Here is a 19,112-nt window from a genome sequence, read left to right on the forward strand (position 1 = left end):
GCCAAAGCCGTGAATAATAAGGCCAATTTGAATCAAAACATGCAAATTGAGATGGTGTTCAAAAGTTTTTCCAAGAATTTTGTAGGCTTTTAGGTTGCATATAACCTTAAGAACAAGAATATGATGCTTTAACAATTCATGAAAAAATTACAATCCTATGAGTTGATGTTGAATCGCGATCATCCGATTCAAAAAGCAAAAGCAAACTTAGCGGTTACTTCTTCCTCTAAAGATAAAGGAAAGCACGCTAAGAGAAACAATGCTAAGTTTTCTAGGCCACCTTAAGTGGAAATGAAGAAAACCAAGAAGCCTAAAGACTTATCTAAGTGTTTATTTTGCAGTAAGAAAAGGCACATCAAGGCAAACAATAAAGAGTGAAAGGATTAAATGACCACTAAAGGCAAATGTATGAAACTCTTTATGACAAAAACTTATTTAGTGAAAGATTCAATAGACCATTAGGTCATTAATTCTGGCACCACTAATAATGTGTGTTTTTATCTATAGGGGTCTGAGAAAACGAAAGATCTTAAAGATAAAAGTCTATTGCTACGAACCAAAAATAGGACAAGTGTGACAACTGAAGCAATGGGAGACGTACATATTTATTTTGGTAATTTTAAGAAAATTATTTCAAAAGACGTTTTTTGTGTACCAAGTTTAAAAAAAAAACTTAATTTCTATTGCATGTTTATTTAAAGACGGCTTAACCATGACTTTTAATAATATTATTACAATATTTAGAAATCGTAAACTTATCTATAATGGATGGACGTCAAAAAATCTTTATTTTATCAAATCAAATATCTACACATTGCTTGAAATTGAAATTTTGAATAAAAGACTTAAAACTTCTTATTCTAATGAGGTCTACCTTTGACGTTTGAGACTTAGTCATATTTATTAAGAAAGAATCACTAGACTTGTGAAAGAATCACTAGACTTGTGAAAGATGACGCTTTAAGTTTGCTTAAGAAATTTGATCTTCCACAATATGAATCTTGCTGTAAAGGTAAGATGAAAAAGCGCTCTTTTAATTCAAAAAATAATAATTAACGTCTTCAATGCCAAGGTACTAATTGACATCTAACACTAAGACCTTAAAAGCATAAGAATGCACCACAATCAAGTTCCTTGAGACATTAGTAACCCATTTCTATGTAACAGAAGAATCAACTTTTTTTTACCTTAAAAATATATCAACATTTTTTGGAACAATAAGATAAGCCTTTGACCGATCACTATATTGTGGCCAAATTATCAATAGAGCTTGGGTTATTTGATAATGGTTACCTTAAATTGTCTGTTTTTATTTTTCTTGTTTATCTCCTAATATTTTACAAGCTCATACAAAGATGATGATGCAAAATACAAAGCTATAGAAAGGAGTAAATTTGCAAGGAAATGCAGGTAACCTCATAACTGCTAATTTTATTTCTGAAGTAGACTTCAGATACTCTAACATCTGTGAAGCCTGTTATTTCATATATAAATTTCCTCAATGTCATTTATTAACAAATATTGAGATTTTGAACTAAACATTTCGGTGATAGAAATATCTAACACCACCGAAATTTAGCTTGATTTATTTCCTAAAATCTCCACAAAGCAACTTGAAACTAGGAAAACCGATTCAGAGGTAGCCAGTAACTCAATTAATAGACAAAATAATTCGGTTAGGCATTTCAGCAAACACATGGCACACCCTCACAAAGTTCAACAATGCAGAATTTAAAAGAGAAAAAAAAACCCACGAATCCAGTCCCAATTCAGAACTTATATCACAAAATCAATTCAAAACAGAAGAAATAGAAATGAAAATGAAAATCAAACCTATCATTTAACTTCTCTAACAATTCCCTCATTAGACTCTGGTGAGGTGTCAAGTATGACTGAATCAGGAGTAACACCTTCTTGTTGCTGTTGTTGAGCGCTCATTACTTTCTCCATGTCTCTCAGTCTAGTCCTCATTACATTTGTAACCAAAACTGCAAGACAAAAGGGGTTACATTCGTGCAAAGTTTACAAATATTTGAAGAGATAAAGATAGTAATTTTAAGAGAAAGAGAGAGAGAAATAACTGGCAGCGGTGCCGATGGTCCAGACCCAGAGGATCTTTAAACCAGGGCTTGTTTTCTCTCTCGCCATTTTTCACTTTCTGTTTCTGATTTCTCAAATGCTTGAGTTCACTGCCTCCCCAAAAGAAAACAATGTCAAACCACGCTTAATTTGATCGGATTGCAAAATGGTTAATTGACTAATAATTTCTTTGTAAGGGGAAATTGTTCAAATATTGTCATACTATCAAATTTAATCTTAATTTTAACTCTAACAACCATAAGAAAATTTGTTCAATATTTAAAAAATCAAATAAAAGATACATAAAATCTATTATAGAAATTCTAAAAACCCAACTCTCCCTTCTAAGAAAAAAAACCAGATTATTTTCTCACCTATCATATATGGGTAATAAAATTCGATTCGACTTAATAAAATTAAAAAAATTAAATTTAAAATCATTCGAATTAAATTAATCGAGTTAACTCGATTTTATTTTCAAATTTTGGGTTCGAATGAATTAAATTTTCAAATTCGAATAGCTTAAATAATTTGAATAAATTAAATATTAAACTCTTTTACTTCTCTTTCCCAATACCTCAAACATTTTTATTTCTCCCTCAAAATTTTACTTCTCCAAAACCCTAAAATTTTTTTCCTTTCATTCTTATTCAAAACTTTTATTTCCTCCCAAATATTTTACCTCCCAAACCTTCAAAACATTTTTTTTCTTTACTTCCTCCTCAAAACTTTTATTTCTTCAAACCTCTCAAAAACTTTTCCTTTTGCTTTTCCCCAAAATTTTTACCTTCCCTACAATCCCATTTTTTTTTCAAATTTATGTTTACTATTTATACTATTAAATTGTTTAATTATACTGAATCTTTATCAATTTCTGTTAAAATTGAATTATTGATGATACCGTAAAATATTTATATTAATTTTATGTTTATATCAATTTCACATTTTATCTTTAAAATAACTTTTATTAAAAAATTCACTTTTTTACATTTAATATTTTTTTAATTTCAAAATATATGGTGAAAAGAATTTGAAAATAATTGAAACAACTAAGCAAGCAAAGAAGCTATCTCGTATATAAAATATTAATAAATAAATTATGAATGGATGAAAATTAATAGGAAACTTGATTACGGTAGGCAAATTTGATTACGGTGGGTGACAGTGGTTACAATGACCCAAAGTCGTTTTCTTAATTTAACTCGAACAAATACATTAGATTCGATTCGAATTTTATCTCGCTCGACTTGATTCGAGAGAATTTCAAATCGAGTTAGGATGATAAAATAAGAATCATTAACTCTATTAACTCGAAATTTTTTCATTCGAGCGGTATAAGTGAATAAATACGTTTATATTTTATAAATTAAAAATAAATTATATATAATATATTTAATGTAAGTAATATTTAAAAATAATAATATTTTATACATAAAAAATTAAAAATAATATAGAAGAACTATATTACAAATTAAATTATAATATTAAAATAAAATAAAAAAGGTAAAACAACATGCATTGATTATAATAATTCATGATAACTACGAGAGATGTTTACATTAAATTGATTAAACATGTAAGATAGTTACATTAAATTAAAAAACACGGTTAATAATAATGATTAAAAAATACTTTTTTAAAAATAATGATGATGATGTAAAAAAAAGCATAAAAGAGTAATTGTTTTGCACCGAATAAACAATTTACAATTTTTTTAAAAACAACATAATATTATATAATGTCAAATCATTTATAATGATCTTACATATCTCTTTAGTGTTTTTCGGTGCTATTGTCGTTCAAATATTTCCTTTTTAGATACTTTTAATTTATTAATGTTAAAAATTTTCATTCTTTTTACTAATGTTTTTTCTTAAATGTTACTGATGGGTGTCATTTATACATCTAAACTTAAATTTTAATTGATATATACTCTAACACTAATTAAGTGATAATTAAATGATAAAATCAATCTCTATTTATATACTTAGAGTTCGATTCAAGTTATAACTTTATTTTATGAGAAATTATTTGGTCCACACAGGAGTTTTTAGACTCCACAAGTAATGTTAGGGGTTAACAAATGTCTTATAGGATATAGTAAAATATTCAAAAAAAAAACTCATATCAATTTTTTAATACTACGCGTGGAATAAAAAAAGTACACTATCAGTGTACCAAATACTCACCTTATTTTATTACGTAAATAAATATGAAAATAAAAAAAAGTGTAACACCCCTAACCTCAAACCGTCGCAGGAACAGGATTACAAGGCATTACCAGACATATCAAACAATTTACAAATAATTCATAAATAAATAACCAACATATTAAAATAATTCATAAATACATATAAATTTCACTAATTGACTCCATTCATTTTTTTTTTATAAAAATTTCGGTAGCATTTATGCTTATTTTTACATAAAACCCCCTGCAAAATTTCAAAACATGAGCAACCCAATTCCAGTATTTCAACCAAGGCATTTATATAGTTAAATCTTACTTGACATATTGACATAACAACTTAATTAATAAAAATCCTATTATTATTTTTAATTAACACATAAAACTAATTAAGCCATTTCAATTTGATACCAATGCCATAAAGGACTTCTATCATTTCACTAATATAATCATCAAAACACATAATATCTTACTTTACAACAAAACTATATAATATACCAAAATAACCATCATAATTATGATGTACATGCCACTTTCATTTAAGGAAGAAAACATCACCAAAATCTCTATGCAGGAGTCGGGATTGTCCCGGATGCTGAACCGAGACTCTGACCCATTTTCAACCTGCGCACGGAAACAACCGTACACTGAGTATTGTATACTCAGTGGTATTACCATAATTCAAATTATAATAGAAATAAAGAATTATAATTACCAAGCATGTAACTCTCCAATTTCTTAAATATCAATTTATTCATAAACTTTCATTATTTGACAATAACAATACAATATTAAGCTATTCTTCAATCTCAATCACCTATCATAAATTTTAAATTTTCTCATATTCAATACGGCTATCGATCAAATTCATTTGATTTTCTCATTTCAATTATTCACCCTATTAACAATCTGGACTTTGACGGATACATGGATTCCAACCCAAACACACCAGTACGGCACATTGTGCCTAAAACGGTACATAGTACCTGATCAGTATATGACACATAAGTGCCTGTAACGACACACGAGGTGCCTGATACGACACATAAAGTGCCTGATCGGCAAAGCCGATAAATCCCGTACTCTTCTAAATCCTATGGCATGCTAATTATATCCGACTCAGCCCGACTAGTTAATAGGGTATATAAATTTCACAATCTAATTTTCACTTTTATTTTCAAGAATTCATTTTCAATATCAATTATACTTTTTCCATTCACTAATTAAAACACAGTTCAATACCAACACATATTTTCCTTATTCAATTTAATTTTTCCAAATTCAATTCAATAAAGTTACTTACCTTATTATATGCTTACCATACACATAATTTAAATTTAACATCAAATAATAAATAATTTGAATTATAGTAATACAAACCGGAATTCTCTTCGGATTTAATTCTCGACGATTTTTTCTTTTCCTTTTTGGGCCGATGCTTCAGGCTCGATATTAGCTACGGGCAATTAAAATAATTTCACAATCATTAGCACAAAACAATTTAATTGCTGAAATTTTTATCTAACTTTTACTTTAATTCTAATTCAATCCTAACTAACCTATATATTTTTCTTTCTCAATCCATACCTTTTTACTACTTAATTTCCTACCAAACTCACATTTAACTATCTAATTTTTATCATATTTTCATAATTTAGAATTTATTTCAATTTAATCCCTAAAATTCAAAACTTATAGTTTAGTTCACAATTTAATCCTTTTATCAACTCTAACTAGAAACTCTATCAAATAAACCATCAATTCCATCATTTATTCAACATAAACCCTACTCAAAAATCTATTAACTTTCAAATTTTCAACTTAAATCCAAGAGTATTTCACTCTAGGATTCTAAAAACATCAAATTTATGAGAAAATGACTTGATTTAGCTTACCTATTAAACTTCAAGCTTCAAATCCCTAGTTTCCCTTTTATTTTTCTTTACCCTTTCCTTTCTTTCTTTTTTGTCTGTTGTCTGTTTCTTTTTAGCTATTCTGTTTCTCTTTTTCTATTCTTTTATTTCCTTTGTTTTCTTTTTATGCATTAGTTAATAATAAAAATATTTTATTATAATCATATAATAATATTTTATTCACAAATATCTTTTACTTAAATTATAAGAAAATATTTTATTTTATTACAAGTGTTTTTTTATATATTTTACACATGTATTATTTTATCACCACACAACTGTCTTTATCTTATTTGTATCCTATAATATATTATCTTAATTTTAATTAATATAATTTATAATATTTTAATTTAATAATATTTTTATAGTATAAATCAAGAAAAAATCTAAGATTTTTCCATCTATTGCCGCCTAAACTTAAGCATTGGCTTATTTACTTATTTAGTCCCTCTTATTTTATTTTAATCTATAATTAAACTTTCACTTCTATTGTAATTTAATCCTTTTTACTAATTACTCTTAATTAAGCTAAATTCACCTATCTAAAACCTAATTAAACACACAACTAGTCTAGTAAATATTTCTAATAATTATTTTCAAACTTAATTTACTAAGACGAGGCCCAATAATGTATTTTTCCGATGCCCGTGAATTTTTGGGTCGTTACATTTTACTTATAAAAAATAAAAAATAATTCAGAATTTTTTAAAATAATATTTTAACCTTACTTATTAATTATTTTGACTTATTGGTAGTAAGTATGCTTAGACTTCTATTCTAGTTATAACTCAATTTTAGAGTCAATAAAATTATCTCAACTTATTTTTAAATAAAGTTATAACTAATAATTTTAAATTAAATTATAAATGTTTTTAAATGTTAATTTAGTAATATGGTAGAAAATGAAGGACATTCTCATCGGTTCAAATTTTTTTTCAAACTCGTGCTTTTATATATATTATAAATTAAAATATATATTTATAAAAAAAAATTTAAAACAAACCTTTCAGGTGTTGGATCGTCGGTACGCCCCATGGCACAACGAAAAAATATTCCATTGATCATCAACCATGGATTCATATACGATGAACGAATCAAGTTGAAATAATGGTCGAAAATATACCTTTTCAAAACTGAATGAGCGATAAACATCGTTGTTGATAGGGTTTTTTTTAGAGATGTCGAATCCAAGCCGCAACAAAAACATCTCAACCTCTAAGTAATCCACCCAGTCAAAGAACAAACAGTAACAAACTCTTGAACTTTTTCAGAAAGTATGTTAAAATCGACTGTTAGACCTTTTGTTTTATTTTTTTTCTTGGTAACCCTAACACATCAGGAATTCATATTTTTTTATTTTCTTTCTTTGATATCACATATCAAGAAATAAATGAGATTATTCCATTATTTTTAGATAAACAAATGGAAAGTCAAAATAGAATTATATTATTCCCAAAAGAATATAAATTTCAATGTCCTTTTATATTTTGACCGAAATTATTATAATTATTTATATTAATAATTTTGGTAAACTATATTCAATTAATATTTTGTATGAGTCAAATTCATATATTTATTTTATCTATGTTACTTATTTTTGTACAATAAGTTTGTACATATAATGTGTTCAATATTTAACTATCAAATTAAATTAATTCAATAATTAATTTAATTCATTTGACAACTAAATACAATACCAAATGTATTTGAATTCTACTCGCTTCAACTATAGGGTGTGACCCTGTAGGCTCTTGCAACGTTAGTAGTAATATTAGAACATTTCTAATATTACAAGAGATGAGTGGTATCTAGCGATGCATTATTGCTACCCAAATTACAAGAAATCGTGATTCGACATAATCTTTCTGTGATAATCTTTTTCATGTATTATATCATTTTATCCTTAATATCTAGATTGGACACAAGTCATGGAATTGTCACACTTGTCTAGTCCAATCTCATATTTCTTAATATTTTGAGTAGACTACATAAATAAATAAGTGTGCTATCTCATATCAACTTATTCGAGCATGATCATGCATTTTTAGTATCACTCAATCAATAGGCCTAAGATATTACTCTCATTATATAGGAGGGACAAATCCTATCTTAATCAACAATATCCCTCTACATAGATTGCGACATACCCAATATCAGTCTTTATAGTATAACCTGTTATGGTAAACATTTGACTATGTCAAAATATACAACCCACTATGTTGGGACAATGATGATCTCAAGTCTGAGGATCATATACATAGTTATCACTATAAGTAATGTTGTGACTATTACATAATAATCCAAGAAACATACTCATAGCGAGTCAGTCCAATATATTTTCTCTAACACATACTTATGTATAGATTTTGGCATCTTTAAGTCAATGACAACACTTTTTCATCAATTAACTACACATTAGTCTCAATGCATTATCATTGTCTAATCCCATAATAATACTTAACTAATGACCTTTTAAGAATAATCATATTATTCTCAGGACTTCATTATTAACCAATTTATTTATACACAAAGAAAAAGAAACTGAAATAACAATGACAATGCCTTATATTAACAAATAAGTAAAACAAGTATGTGATTACAATCATCTCATGATTGGTCTTTGGACATACTCTAACATCAGGCCCTATCTTCTTATCCACCATCTTCACATTCACTAGCTCCAAAATGTTGATTTTATTTGCTCTCATTTAAAGTCCAGGTTCATAATCAGGGGCAAATCAGAAGGGGCAACCATAAGCTTTGGCCCCATAAGAATGAAAAAAGAAATTACTTAGTCTTTCTAGAAATGATGATATTATAAATTATTGTATGGTAAATTTTAATTTTGGCCCCTAAAATAAAAATAATTCAATTCAGTCCATTTAAAAATGGTGAGATCATATATTAATATAGGAAAAAAAATTACATTTTAACTTCTTAAAATTAAATTTCATCCCCACCTAAAAGATATTCGAATTCATTCCTTCCATAATATTGTTCTCAGACCCAACTCACCAATTGGTTTCTGTCCTCATGACTAATAGGGTAGTGGACCAAGATCGAATTCAAGTTGTTTAGAACGAAGGGATTTAGACATAACTTGGAAATAAGAAACAAAATAGAATTAGAAAATAAGGAAAATGAAAGCAAAAATAAAGAGAAACAGAGAAGAATGGTTCGATTTAGGAGAGGAGAGAGGACTCAACTTGAACTAGGGTTTCTTGAAACAAACAAACCTTCTTGAACAGCAAGGGTGGTTGAACCTATTAGCTAAAACAGAACAATGAAAATAGATTGGTTAATATTCAAGAATGAAGCAAAACAAAGCAACAAAAACAATTGAAACAATCGGTTTGAAGAAAAAATGAAGATCTAATCAAATCTATGCGTTCTTGATGAATATTTTGAGAAGAATCGTGTTGCTTTTAGAGCTCTTGAACTAAAAATCAAACAAATAACAACTAATTAGAAAGGGCCATGTTTTACCTTATTTTTGCTCAATTTGACTCAAAAGGACTTGAACAACCTTCAATCACAATCAAATTGTAGGGAATGCCTGGAACTGACCCGAGATACCTTACCAAAGTTTAAAATGATAAATTATAAAGTGTTTAAATGAAATGTGAATTAAATTGACTTGAGTCCAAATGTAGAATCACTTACTTGAGTTATTGAATTAATTCGAGTAAGGGGGTGTTACAAACTTCACTTGCTTATTTTAAAAAAATTTAAATAATATAATTTTATATTTTTAAAAAAATTATTTGCTAATTAAATGAGAGCTGATCGAATTTATAATAAAAGTCTGTTAGTTTTGAAAATTAATTGAGAAGACAAAATAACATTTTAAAGTAATGGAAATAAAAGAGTGGGAAGCAACCGATAGTAAAATATTAAGTTATTAGATAAAATAAGTTGTCATTTGAATATAAATAAAAATGTCACCTACAAAGAACCATTATTTTAATACTTTATTACCTTTGACATAATGTTTCACAACATAATGGTAAACAATATTCACAATTTTGTAAATATTATTAAAATCAAATAATGTGATGGAAACAAAAAAGAAGAAGAAGCTAAAATGTGATTTTTACATTAATTCTTTATTTGTTATTTTGAATAAAAATGTCTTACTAATGCATATATTTATAGTGCTAAATATTAATTTTAACTAATATATAACTGTAACACTAATTAGGTGATAATTAATCTAAAGTAATAAGTTTATTTTAATATAGATCCAAAGTCTAATTAAATGATAATAATTATTTAATTGATAATGAAAACATTATAAATAAATTTATTTTATTTTATATTATCTATTTTGCAAATTTAAAAAATATGAGAAACATAGTTAATACAAAAAAACAAATAGATATGAGACGTACTATTTCTCGAGTTAAATTTTGTGTTGGATTGAAATATTTTAAATTTATACATTTTAATTCTGATCACATCTATTCTTTTTGACACAATGTCTAAAATTAGACATAACTCTTCCCAACTCATAATAATAAGATAATGCATTTCAACGTACTTGAACCCACGTCTTCTTGTATTGGTAACAATATCTATACCAATCGAGCTAAGACTCAATCGACATATATTTTATTGTTTTTTAAGTAGAACTTTTAAAAGATATCACCAAATTAATTAATTTCACATTAATATATTATCATATTAATTAATATTGTCTTTTTAATATCACATAATAATATTAATAAATTATTATTTTAATGTTAATTTAGTAATATAATTAACAATAAAATGTATTCTAATCAATTTAAAAAAAATTCAAATTCCTGTTTATATATATATATTATTGATTAATTAATATTTTTAAAATTTAAAATTTTATAGAAATTAAAATTTCTGGTCTATTAATTGGAGAAAAAATTGTGGTGTGCTTATTAGCAGAACAATAATGTCTGTCGGGTCACCATCTCCTATCTTGACATTGGCAAGTGGAAATGGAAAATAATAATAATAAACAGGAAAAATGAAACCTTTTTAATAAAATATTATAGGAAAAGAAAACAATCACGCGATCTAGCAGCCATCCTCAGATTCTCTTTCCTACCTTAAAACCATAAACTCTCTTTGTCTCTCTGTTTCTACTTTCACTTTGCATTTTTCTTGATTCCTTCCTTCACGACCTCAATCTCTAGGTACAATGATTTTTTCCCAGTTTTTATTCAATTTTATATCCTTTTTCTTTGTTTCTGTATTCTATTGATTCGATCTTGTTATACAAAACTAATCAATCTTTCGGATTGGGTTACCTGATCTGCTTATCTAGATTAACTGTTTCACTTTTCTTTTTTAGTACGAATAAATTTTGTTCCATAATTGTTTACGAAAAAGCAAAAGATTATGAAAACAAACACTGCAGCTTAAACTAAAGAGGTAGAGATTATAAAGGTTTGATTAAGAATTTGAAGAATCAGGCTATTAAATTGTAATGGGATTTCATATATTTGAGGAATTCGAATTGCTTTCTTATATTTTTTTGATCCAAATATATTGGTTCTTAAGATCTTCCTTTTTGCTGCTTCAGCTTTTTCCCTGCATTCATTGATGAATTTGCTGTGTTTTTTTCTCTGATTCAGTTTTGTGAAAATGTGGGTCGTTTGTTTTTGATTTGTTGGATTTCAATGTTGGAACTTTTGCAATAATCTTTTTACTTGTTATTTTTGGCCAAGATCTTTGAGAACTTTCTGATTGCAATGATAATAGAAGTTGATGTTTAATCAGATTTTGTGTTTCATCCTTTTGTGTACGGCTAATTCTTGGTTGTTCAAAAGTGACTGTATCCTAGGGATAGGGTAAGGAGATTCCAATCCTAGTTCTTCTAAATGTTACCTTTTAAGATAAATCCCCGGGGTCACCCTTAAATGTTTATAGTTTATCTTTGTGATTTTACCTTTCCGAGGTTCCCAATCTAAATTGATTGATTTGATGAAGCTTGAAAGTGATGTTAGGAAAGTTTTCTTTTCCTTTTTTCTTTTCAGATGTGTTGTAGGTGCAACATAGTTTCTAGGCTTTTATCATTTTTTATTTTTTATTTTCTAGCTATTTTTTTCCAGATTCTGGATAAATTGTTGCTTTTATTGATACTACTAGTTTAAATTCTTGTAGTTTTTAGCTAACAATGATGACAAGATCCTGAATTTTGAGAAAATGTGAGTGTAATCTTCATCTCTGAGCCTGAATATTTTTCAATTGTTGTTTTGCCTTGAAGGAGTGCCTACAGGTAAAATCACCATGGAAGCCTTTGTACTAGGAGTCAAATTGCATTTTGCCTCATTTTTTCAAAAAAAAGAAGAGCAAATTATCATTGTACAATAGATCAAAGTGTTGGTCCGTTCTGTTAAAAATTTCATCCATTTCTACTTTTAAAAACTAGTGTAACTAACAGAATAACCAGACAGTTACACTTGGTATGCCATATTTACCTCATGCTAACATAGAGGGATCAGTTTTTAGCAGTAGAAATGGATAAAATTTTTAACAGAAGGACCAATTTACTCTTTAATCTAACATATAAGGACTAATTTGCCCATTTTTTGGTAAAGGGGGCAAAATGCAATCTAATTCTAGTATGGGGGCTTCCATAATACTTCTACCATTTTTTATTTTCTAGCTTTTCTTTCCATAATTTGGATAAATTGTTGCTTTTATTTATAAACTAGTTTTAAATTCTTGTAGTTTTTAGCTAACGATGATGACAGGATCATGAATTTTGAGAAAATGTGATAGTAATCTTTATCTTTGAGCCTGAATAGTTTTGAAATGTTGTTTTTCCTTGAAGGAGTGTTTGTAATAAATGGCTTTGGTGACAACTGCTGAAGTCTGTGATGCAAATCCACAGCTAATTGTGAGCGGTGAACTTCGAGCCCTTCAACCAATATTCCAAATATATGGTCGTCGCCCAGTATTCTCCGGACCTATAGTCACACTTAAAGTGTTTGAGGACAATGTATTGATCCGAGAGTTCCTTGAGGAGAAAGGTAACGGCAGAGTTCTGGTTGTAGATGGGGGTGGTAGTTTAAGGTGTGCCATACTTGGAGGCAACCCTGTAGTTCAAGCTCAAAACAATGGGTGGGCTGGAATAGTGGTTAATGGCTGCGTAAGGGATGTTGATGAGATAAACGGTTGTGACATTGGGGTGAGAGCGCTTCATTCTCATCCAATGAAGGCCAATAAGAAGGGAATTGGGGAGAAACATGTCCCTTTAACCATTGCCGGGACTAGAATCTGTGATGGGGAGTGGCTTTATGCGGACACTGATGGTATCCTCGTCTCCAAAACTGAGTTATCTGTTTGAGTTCCCTTTTCTACCTAAAGACTGAAATCTGCAGGATGCATGGTAAGTTACGTATGCGTTTCAGTCATTCCGTGCCTGAGTTGAGATTTTGAACTTTGGACATAATGTGATGTACTCTATTAATGTGTGACGATGAATGTATGCTGCTGATCTCTTTGTCATATTAGAGTAATGTTATTTTGGTGTCTTTATGAGAAGGAAAAGCTACAGTCTGTAATAATATTTTTGGCAAATGAGAATGGTTAATAATTTGTTTCCATGAGAAGCTATCTGGTTCAAGAACATAGTATTAGGAAACCATATATTGTGTAGCTTTTCAATATAGGCTTAATTGAACAGGAAGTCTTTAAAGGTACCTAAACTATTTTTTTGTCAAACTTCTATCACTGAAGTTGGTCTATGCCGTTAGAGCCGTTAAAAAAAAATTTCAGTCAATCGGATAGCATCATACCACCACTCCATTAAAATATAATTAAAATTTTATTTTATATTAATATTAGATAAAATAATATTATTAATATTATTAATTGTTGTGCTCCTCTACTAAGCATTGTCGGTCTTCCCTGACCTTTTCCATCTTGACTTTCAGTCCTTTCGCTTCACCCTCACTTTCAAATGCTTCTTCGTCTTTTTTGGGTTCCATGCCACATGATTGATACTTCTGGGAGCCATGGGAGTTAATATTAATATAAACAGGCTAAATACTCAAATTAAACACAACCTTTTAGGAGTTGCTCACATCAAGGTCAAACCTATCAAAATGCTAATATAAAGGCCTAACCTTTATAAAAATGTTCAAATAAGGACCTTTAACGCACTTCAACCCAAGCTGAGTAAAAATTAGGTGAAGTCTAACGTATTTTGAATTAAATACATGAAAACTGAATCAAATATTGCTTGAAAATTAAAGAAAATAATGAAAACATAATTTGAGACATGATATACAATATTTGAGGTGCTCGATTTGACAAAAAATAGTTTAGGTACCTAACTCAAACAAAAGCAATAGTGTAAGGGCCCTTTGTTTAATTAAGCCTTGAATATACAAAATAACAAGGCACTAGCTTTAGTAAAATAAGTGAAATACAATATCAAAATACGAAGGTAAATGGTAGGTGCTCACTTTGAAGTGTAAAAGTGTTGCTACTTTAAGTTGCTTGTTTGCTTAAAACTACAAATGCAATGGAAGTGTTAGTGTCACGGACTACACAAAAGAAGCTTGTGACCAAGGCGCACTTTGATCCCTCTCGTTCATTGGGGATCATTTAGCTTGACAGGACTGACCCATTACTTAGAAAAGACTTAAGGCCCATTTAGTTGAATCCTAGTTAAATTGTAAATTGTATTTTTACAGGATAATTATTGTAAATCCTAAAAGATAAATATGTATAGAGTTTAAATCCCTTTGGACTCTCTTATTGTAGATGAGAACTAATCTCAGTCATTGATGTAATTTGATCTGTACCGTTGGATCTAAGGGAGCTCAATATAAATAGAGTCCTCCTTTTCATTTGTATTCATTCTATTCTGGAGTTAAAGAATACTTTTGAGAGCATTTACTCAAGCACTTTGTGTGTTATTCTTTTCTTGTGGTTTTTCTGTTCGTTCGTGACTTTTTTCTCTTTTAAGTTTACTTCTGCTTTGCTTCAGTGCCTTCGAGAATTTCTGCTAGAATTCTCATTTTTTTAGAGTAAGACTGACTTTGGTGGATTTGAACCCAAGAAATTGCCTAAGGTCATGCAGTTTGCCAAACTAAAGTTTTAGTCTCGTGACACTAAATTGTAGTGGCCACTATTAATTGGCACTACAAAAAACTGTGTAAACAAAATAGAGATAACACCAAGGTTTGTTTATGCAGTACGATTTTCCTACATCTACGGAGCCTAGCTCAATGAGTAAATACACTATCTTTAATCCACAATACAACAAATAAACATACTTTATCACTCTCCAAGCATAGAGATCTCACCTTTGTACTTAAAAACTAGAGCATTCACCTTCAAATATTTTCCCTAAGAACTTAGGCAGTAAACACTTTAACAATGTTTATAATAACAGTTTGCACTCTCTCATAAAACAACTCCTCAATGAACAAATTAAAATGCATTCAATAAGCTCTCATTACATAACCTAGACAAGCCTTCAACATATATCATATTTTGCTTTCTAACATAGAATCTAAGGGAAATACAAAGTAACTCATTAAAAATTGCTATTACAATCTCAATAATCAGAGTACAATCAATCGAATATTTTATTTCCAAAATAGCTTCATAGTCTTCATCGATCCTTCATGTTTCAATGGTTGATTTGATTAACTTGAATCCAATCCAATCTCTAAATGAAAAGGATTGTTATTCCATAAATGAACCAAAGCTTCATTAAATTACCAAACCAAATAAGGCAAGTTTTTAACCATCTCAGTGGCAATCTGCAATTGACATTATCGAGTGCCATTAAGGAATTCTTAGCTTATTTTGCCTCAATAATCCCCCGTTTTGGAAATTTGATAAACAAAATCAAACAATATAGGAAGCTAACTACCACAGTCAACAATAACTCCCCTTTAGCACAAATCTCACTCTACTTAGCTCAGCTTAGTACATAATATAGTAATTTTAACTATCAATGCTATGTCTAGAAATTCACACAAATAATCAAATACTAAATTATAACTAAGTAAGCAATAGATAAGGTAAGACAACATATCATCACAGTTCCAAATCAACGCAGCAATCCCACAGCATCCACAATATTAGAATCAGGAAATAAATATCATTATCTCAGTTATGCAGACCAAACCAAATAAGTTCAAAAGAAAAAGAAATCACCAGCACAAGGTTAGACGCATCTCCAATGTCAACAACATCTTCTTCTGGAAACGTAAGCAACTTAATCAATTAGCAAAAAATGTAAGCAGCTTCATCAATCAGCAAAATGACTTATACTTCTCATATAACATGACAATAGCAATAACACAAAACTAGTAGCTTTCATATATCTACTTCTACTCCCAATTATCTATACTCTACCCCATTTTTGTTCAACAAACTTTCCAATCAGAATGCTAAAAATCCTTACTCTAATGGTTAGACCAAGGCAAACCTATGCTTTATGTAAGACAGATCCTTGATGTTCTCGACTTTCAATTAAACAGTTTTCTTCGCTATTCTCATACCAAAAATCACTTCGAGTGTGGGCTCAAACAATCATGAATCAAACACAGAACCAAAATTAATTTTCTTACTTTTAATAGGAAAGTAAATTTCTTTCTCTATATAGAAATCGGTGTTGGATCTAGTGCCCTAAGTGTAGTATATTCGTTTGTATACTTGTAATTTTTTCGAACAGATTGGTTAATAAAATTATTTATAAATTACATTAATATCCTTTGTATACTGTCCTCATGTGGTTTTTGCATGTAAATCAAAATAGAAGCAAATATTAACTCACTAGTTGTCTAATGTTTAATTAATACTAAGCAATATTACGTGGTCGGATTGTAATACGGAATGACATCTTATATTAGTAGACAAACCTAAACATGTCCTTAGTCTAATCGAAAATGAGCAACCTAATTGAAAGACTAATATGTTGTCTATCAAGCCCAATTAGGGAAATACTCAATACAAAACATCTGACCGAAAGGAGATTTTATCGGGAACCAATTCAATTATCCTATTTAGATCCATTAGATCGAAAGATAAGTGGACTAAATTGCAATATTGGTGAATTATAGGCCGAAAGGTATTAATTGAACTAGTTAAAAATTAATTAGTAAACATTACTAAGTCTAGATTAATTACAACCATGGAAATTGATCAACTCCTATTTGTCATTTCTGATTCATTTATTTGCCAATTTATTATTTTTGCAATTAAATCACTTTCAGTAGTAGTTAATTTTATACTCTTAATTTATGTTTAGTTGTACTATACTAAATAGGGTAGTAGCTATTTAGACTTAGTTTTGTATGTTCTTTATTACTATTTAATTCAATTTTAGTCATACCTCATTTGGGTATGATCCTCAGAATACTTTTGTATTTCATTGTAAATCTAAAACTATATTACAATTTGACCTGTATACTTGTATTACACTGTAATTCCATATTTGTTATTTGAATTGTTTCTTGATGCACACACATCGTGGTGCGGACAGCTTCCACTAAGGATTTCAATGGATCATTCTCAATCTGATTTCTTCCATATGAATCTTCATCATCGATCACCATATTAATGGAATCCATCACCTTTTGTGTCTTATTGTTGTAGATTCTATAGGCTTTACTATTTGTGGCAAACCTTAGAAACACACCTTCATCAGACTCAGAATCAAACTTCCATTGATGCTCTCGATCCTTCAAGATAAAACAGGTACTTCCAAAAACATGAAAGTATTTCACACTTGGTTTTCTACCTATTATATGTAACAGCACAATTGAATCCCAATAATAAAATTGGCCACTTTATCGATAAAATTTCTTAACAAAATTTGCACACCATCACCCAAACATATCATAGACTCTAAAATAATTATAAATTAAATATTTCTACTTCGAGTTTTTTTTTTTGGTCTTGAAACTACTGTTCCGACTAGGCCCTATTTTGGGCTGTTACATTATACCCCCATCTACGTCAAGACATGTGGCAAGCCAGAAAATCGCCTAAATAGTAAGCCTTCCACCAGCAAGCCGGGAGGTCAACTAGAAGCTCACCATTCTAGGATGACCATTTAGACATTGGATGGCCTAATCTTCATCGGGAACATGAAGTTTTTGGTTACCAAACATCACATGGGGTCAACTACTTCATCTCATCAAGTCAAAATAAATGATTAGATCTGTCCTGTCACAAACATCCTCGTCCCATTAAAGTCATCCCCTCACACACTTTATAATGATGGCTAGATGGCAAGTCCAACACGTTAATGACATCTTAAACAGGAACCCTACCTATAAATACCTCCAAGAATAATAAGGAGGGGGTCGAGTCTTTAAGAATACTATGCCTACACTCTGTCAATCGCTCTTAGCCTCTACATTCTCTTCACCTTACTCTTCATAACCTCTGGCTCTTTACCCCGACTAGGTGAACCGACCTTCATAAGAACCACTCTACTCTCCTTTATACACAACCCTTATTGTACATTGTATCAATAATTGGTACGGTGAGCATGAAGAACATGGCCTTACAGTCTCAAAGTGGTATCTCCATTGATCAAACCAACTAGATCAACAGCCCAACCAGCCAAATCAACTCCTCCGCCCTACCCAGCAAACCTATCCCACTTGTTTCAGGATTCTCAATTGGCCTGAACACCACTCAGATACCTCTCTCTTCTACCATTGCAGGAACTTTGTTACAGTATATGAGTATTCTCCTCCCACCCTAGAGTAATTAATGAAGGCTCTAAAAGATTATCTAACCAACTTTGTCACTCCTACTGCACCAACAGAAACTACTCTCCTAGTTACCTTGACTTTCCCAGCGACTGCAACACCTCAATCACAGCCTGGTGTACCCATTCCTGGGCCTTTTGACCATATAACCCATTGCCTGCAGGAAGATGTAACCTGCTTCATAGCCACACAATCCCTATC

General features: G+C 29.7%; 2 protein-coding genes and 1 long non-coding RNA gene across 5 annotated transcripts; 1 reads left to right on the forward strand and 2 right to left on the reverse strand.

The window, feature by feature from the left end:
- Positions 1–1,659: 1,659 nt before the first annotated feature.
- LOC107959402 (uncharacterized) lies at positions 1,660–2,438 on the reverse strand. Its single transcript, XM_016895459.2, has 2 exons — positions 2,082–2,438; positions 1,660–1,988 (listed from the first exon to the last, which is right to left on the reverse strand). The coding sequence occupies exons 1-2, from the start codon at positions 2,146–2,148 to the stop codon at positions 1,837–1,839; spliced, it is 219 nt and encodes a 72-aa protein (XP_016750948.1). The 5' UTR covers positions 2,149–2,438; the 3' UTR covers positions 1,660–1,836.
- Positions 2,439–4,718: 2,280 nt separating this feature from the next.
- On the reverse strand, positions 4,719–6,208 carry LOC121216248 (uncharacterized). Its single transcript, XR_005912345.1, has 3 exons — positions 6,163–6,208; positions 5,648–5,723; positions 4,719–4,891 (listed from the first exon to the last, which is right to left on the reverse strand). It is a non-coding gene; the product is annotated as an uncharacterized lncRNA (long non-coding RNA).
- Positions 6,209–11,095: 4,887 nt separating this feature from the next.
- LOC107959403 (putative 4-hydroxy-4-methyl-2-oxoglutarate aldolase 2) lies at positions 11,096–13,767 on the forward strand. Of its 3 annotated transcripts, none has more exons than XM_041091714.1 (3): positions 11,104–11,351; positions 12,322–12,436; positions 12,995–13,767. In XM_041091714.1, the coding sequence occupies exon 3, from the start codon at positions 13,010–13,012 to the stop codon at positions 13,508–13,510; it is 501 nt and encodes a 166-aa protein (XP_040947648.1). In that variant the 5' UTR covers positions 11,104–11,351; positions 12,322–12,436; positions 12,995–13,009; the 3' UTR covers positions 13,511–13,767. The 3 variants fall into 3 exon arrangements, with proteins under 3 accessions (XP_016750949.1, XP_040947648.1, XP_016750950.1); XM_016895461.2 differs by having other exon boundaries at positions 12,322–12,365; XM_016895460.2 differs by lacking the exon at positions 12,322–12,436 and having other exon boundaries at positions 11,096–11,351.
- Positions 13,768–19,112: the final 5,345 nt, after the last annotated feature.

This window comes from Gossypium hirsutum, chromosome D04, assembly GCF_007990345.1.
Source record: "Gossypium hirsutum isolate 1008001.06 chromosome D04, Gossypium_hirsutum_v2.1, whole genome shotgun sequence".
NCBI classification, from domain to species: Eukaryota; Viridiplantae; Streptophyta; class Magnoliopsida; order Malvales; family Malvaceae; genus Gossypium; species Gossypium hirsutum.

What these genes read in the sequence shown, in the direction of transcription:
- LOC107959402 (XM_016895459.2), bottom strand. Translation starts at nt 2,148, where the DNA reads ATGGCGAGAGAGAAAACAAGCCCTGGTTTAAAGATCCTCTGGGTCTGG. An exon ending in GACCATCGGCACCGCTGCCA is followed by an intron (nt 1,989 to 2,081) that starts GTTATTTCTCTC and finishes TTTGTCTTGCAG; the next exon opens with TTTTGGTTACAAATGTAATG.
- LOC107959403 (XM_016895460.2), top strand. Translation starts at nt 13,010, where the DNA reads ATGGCTTTGGTGACAACTGCTGAAGTCTGTGATGCAAATCCACAGCTA.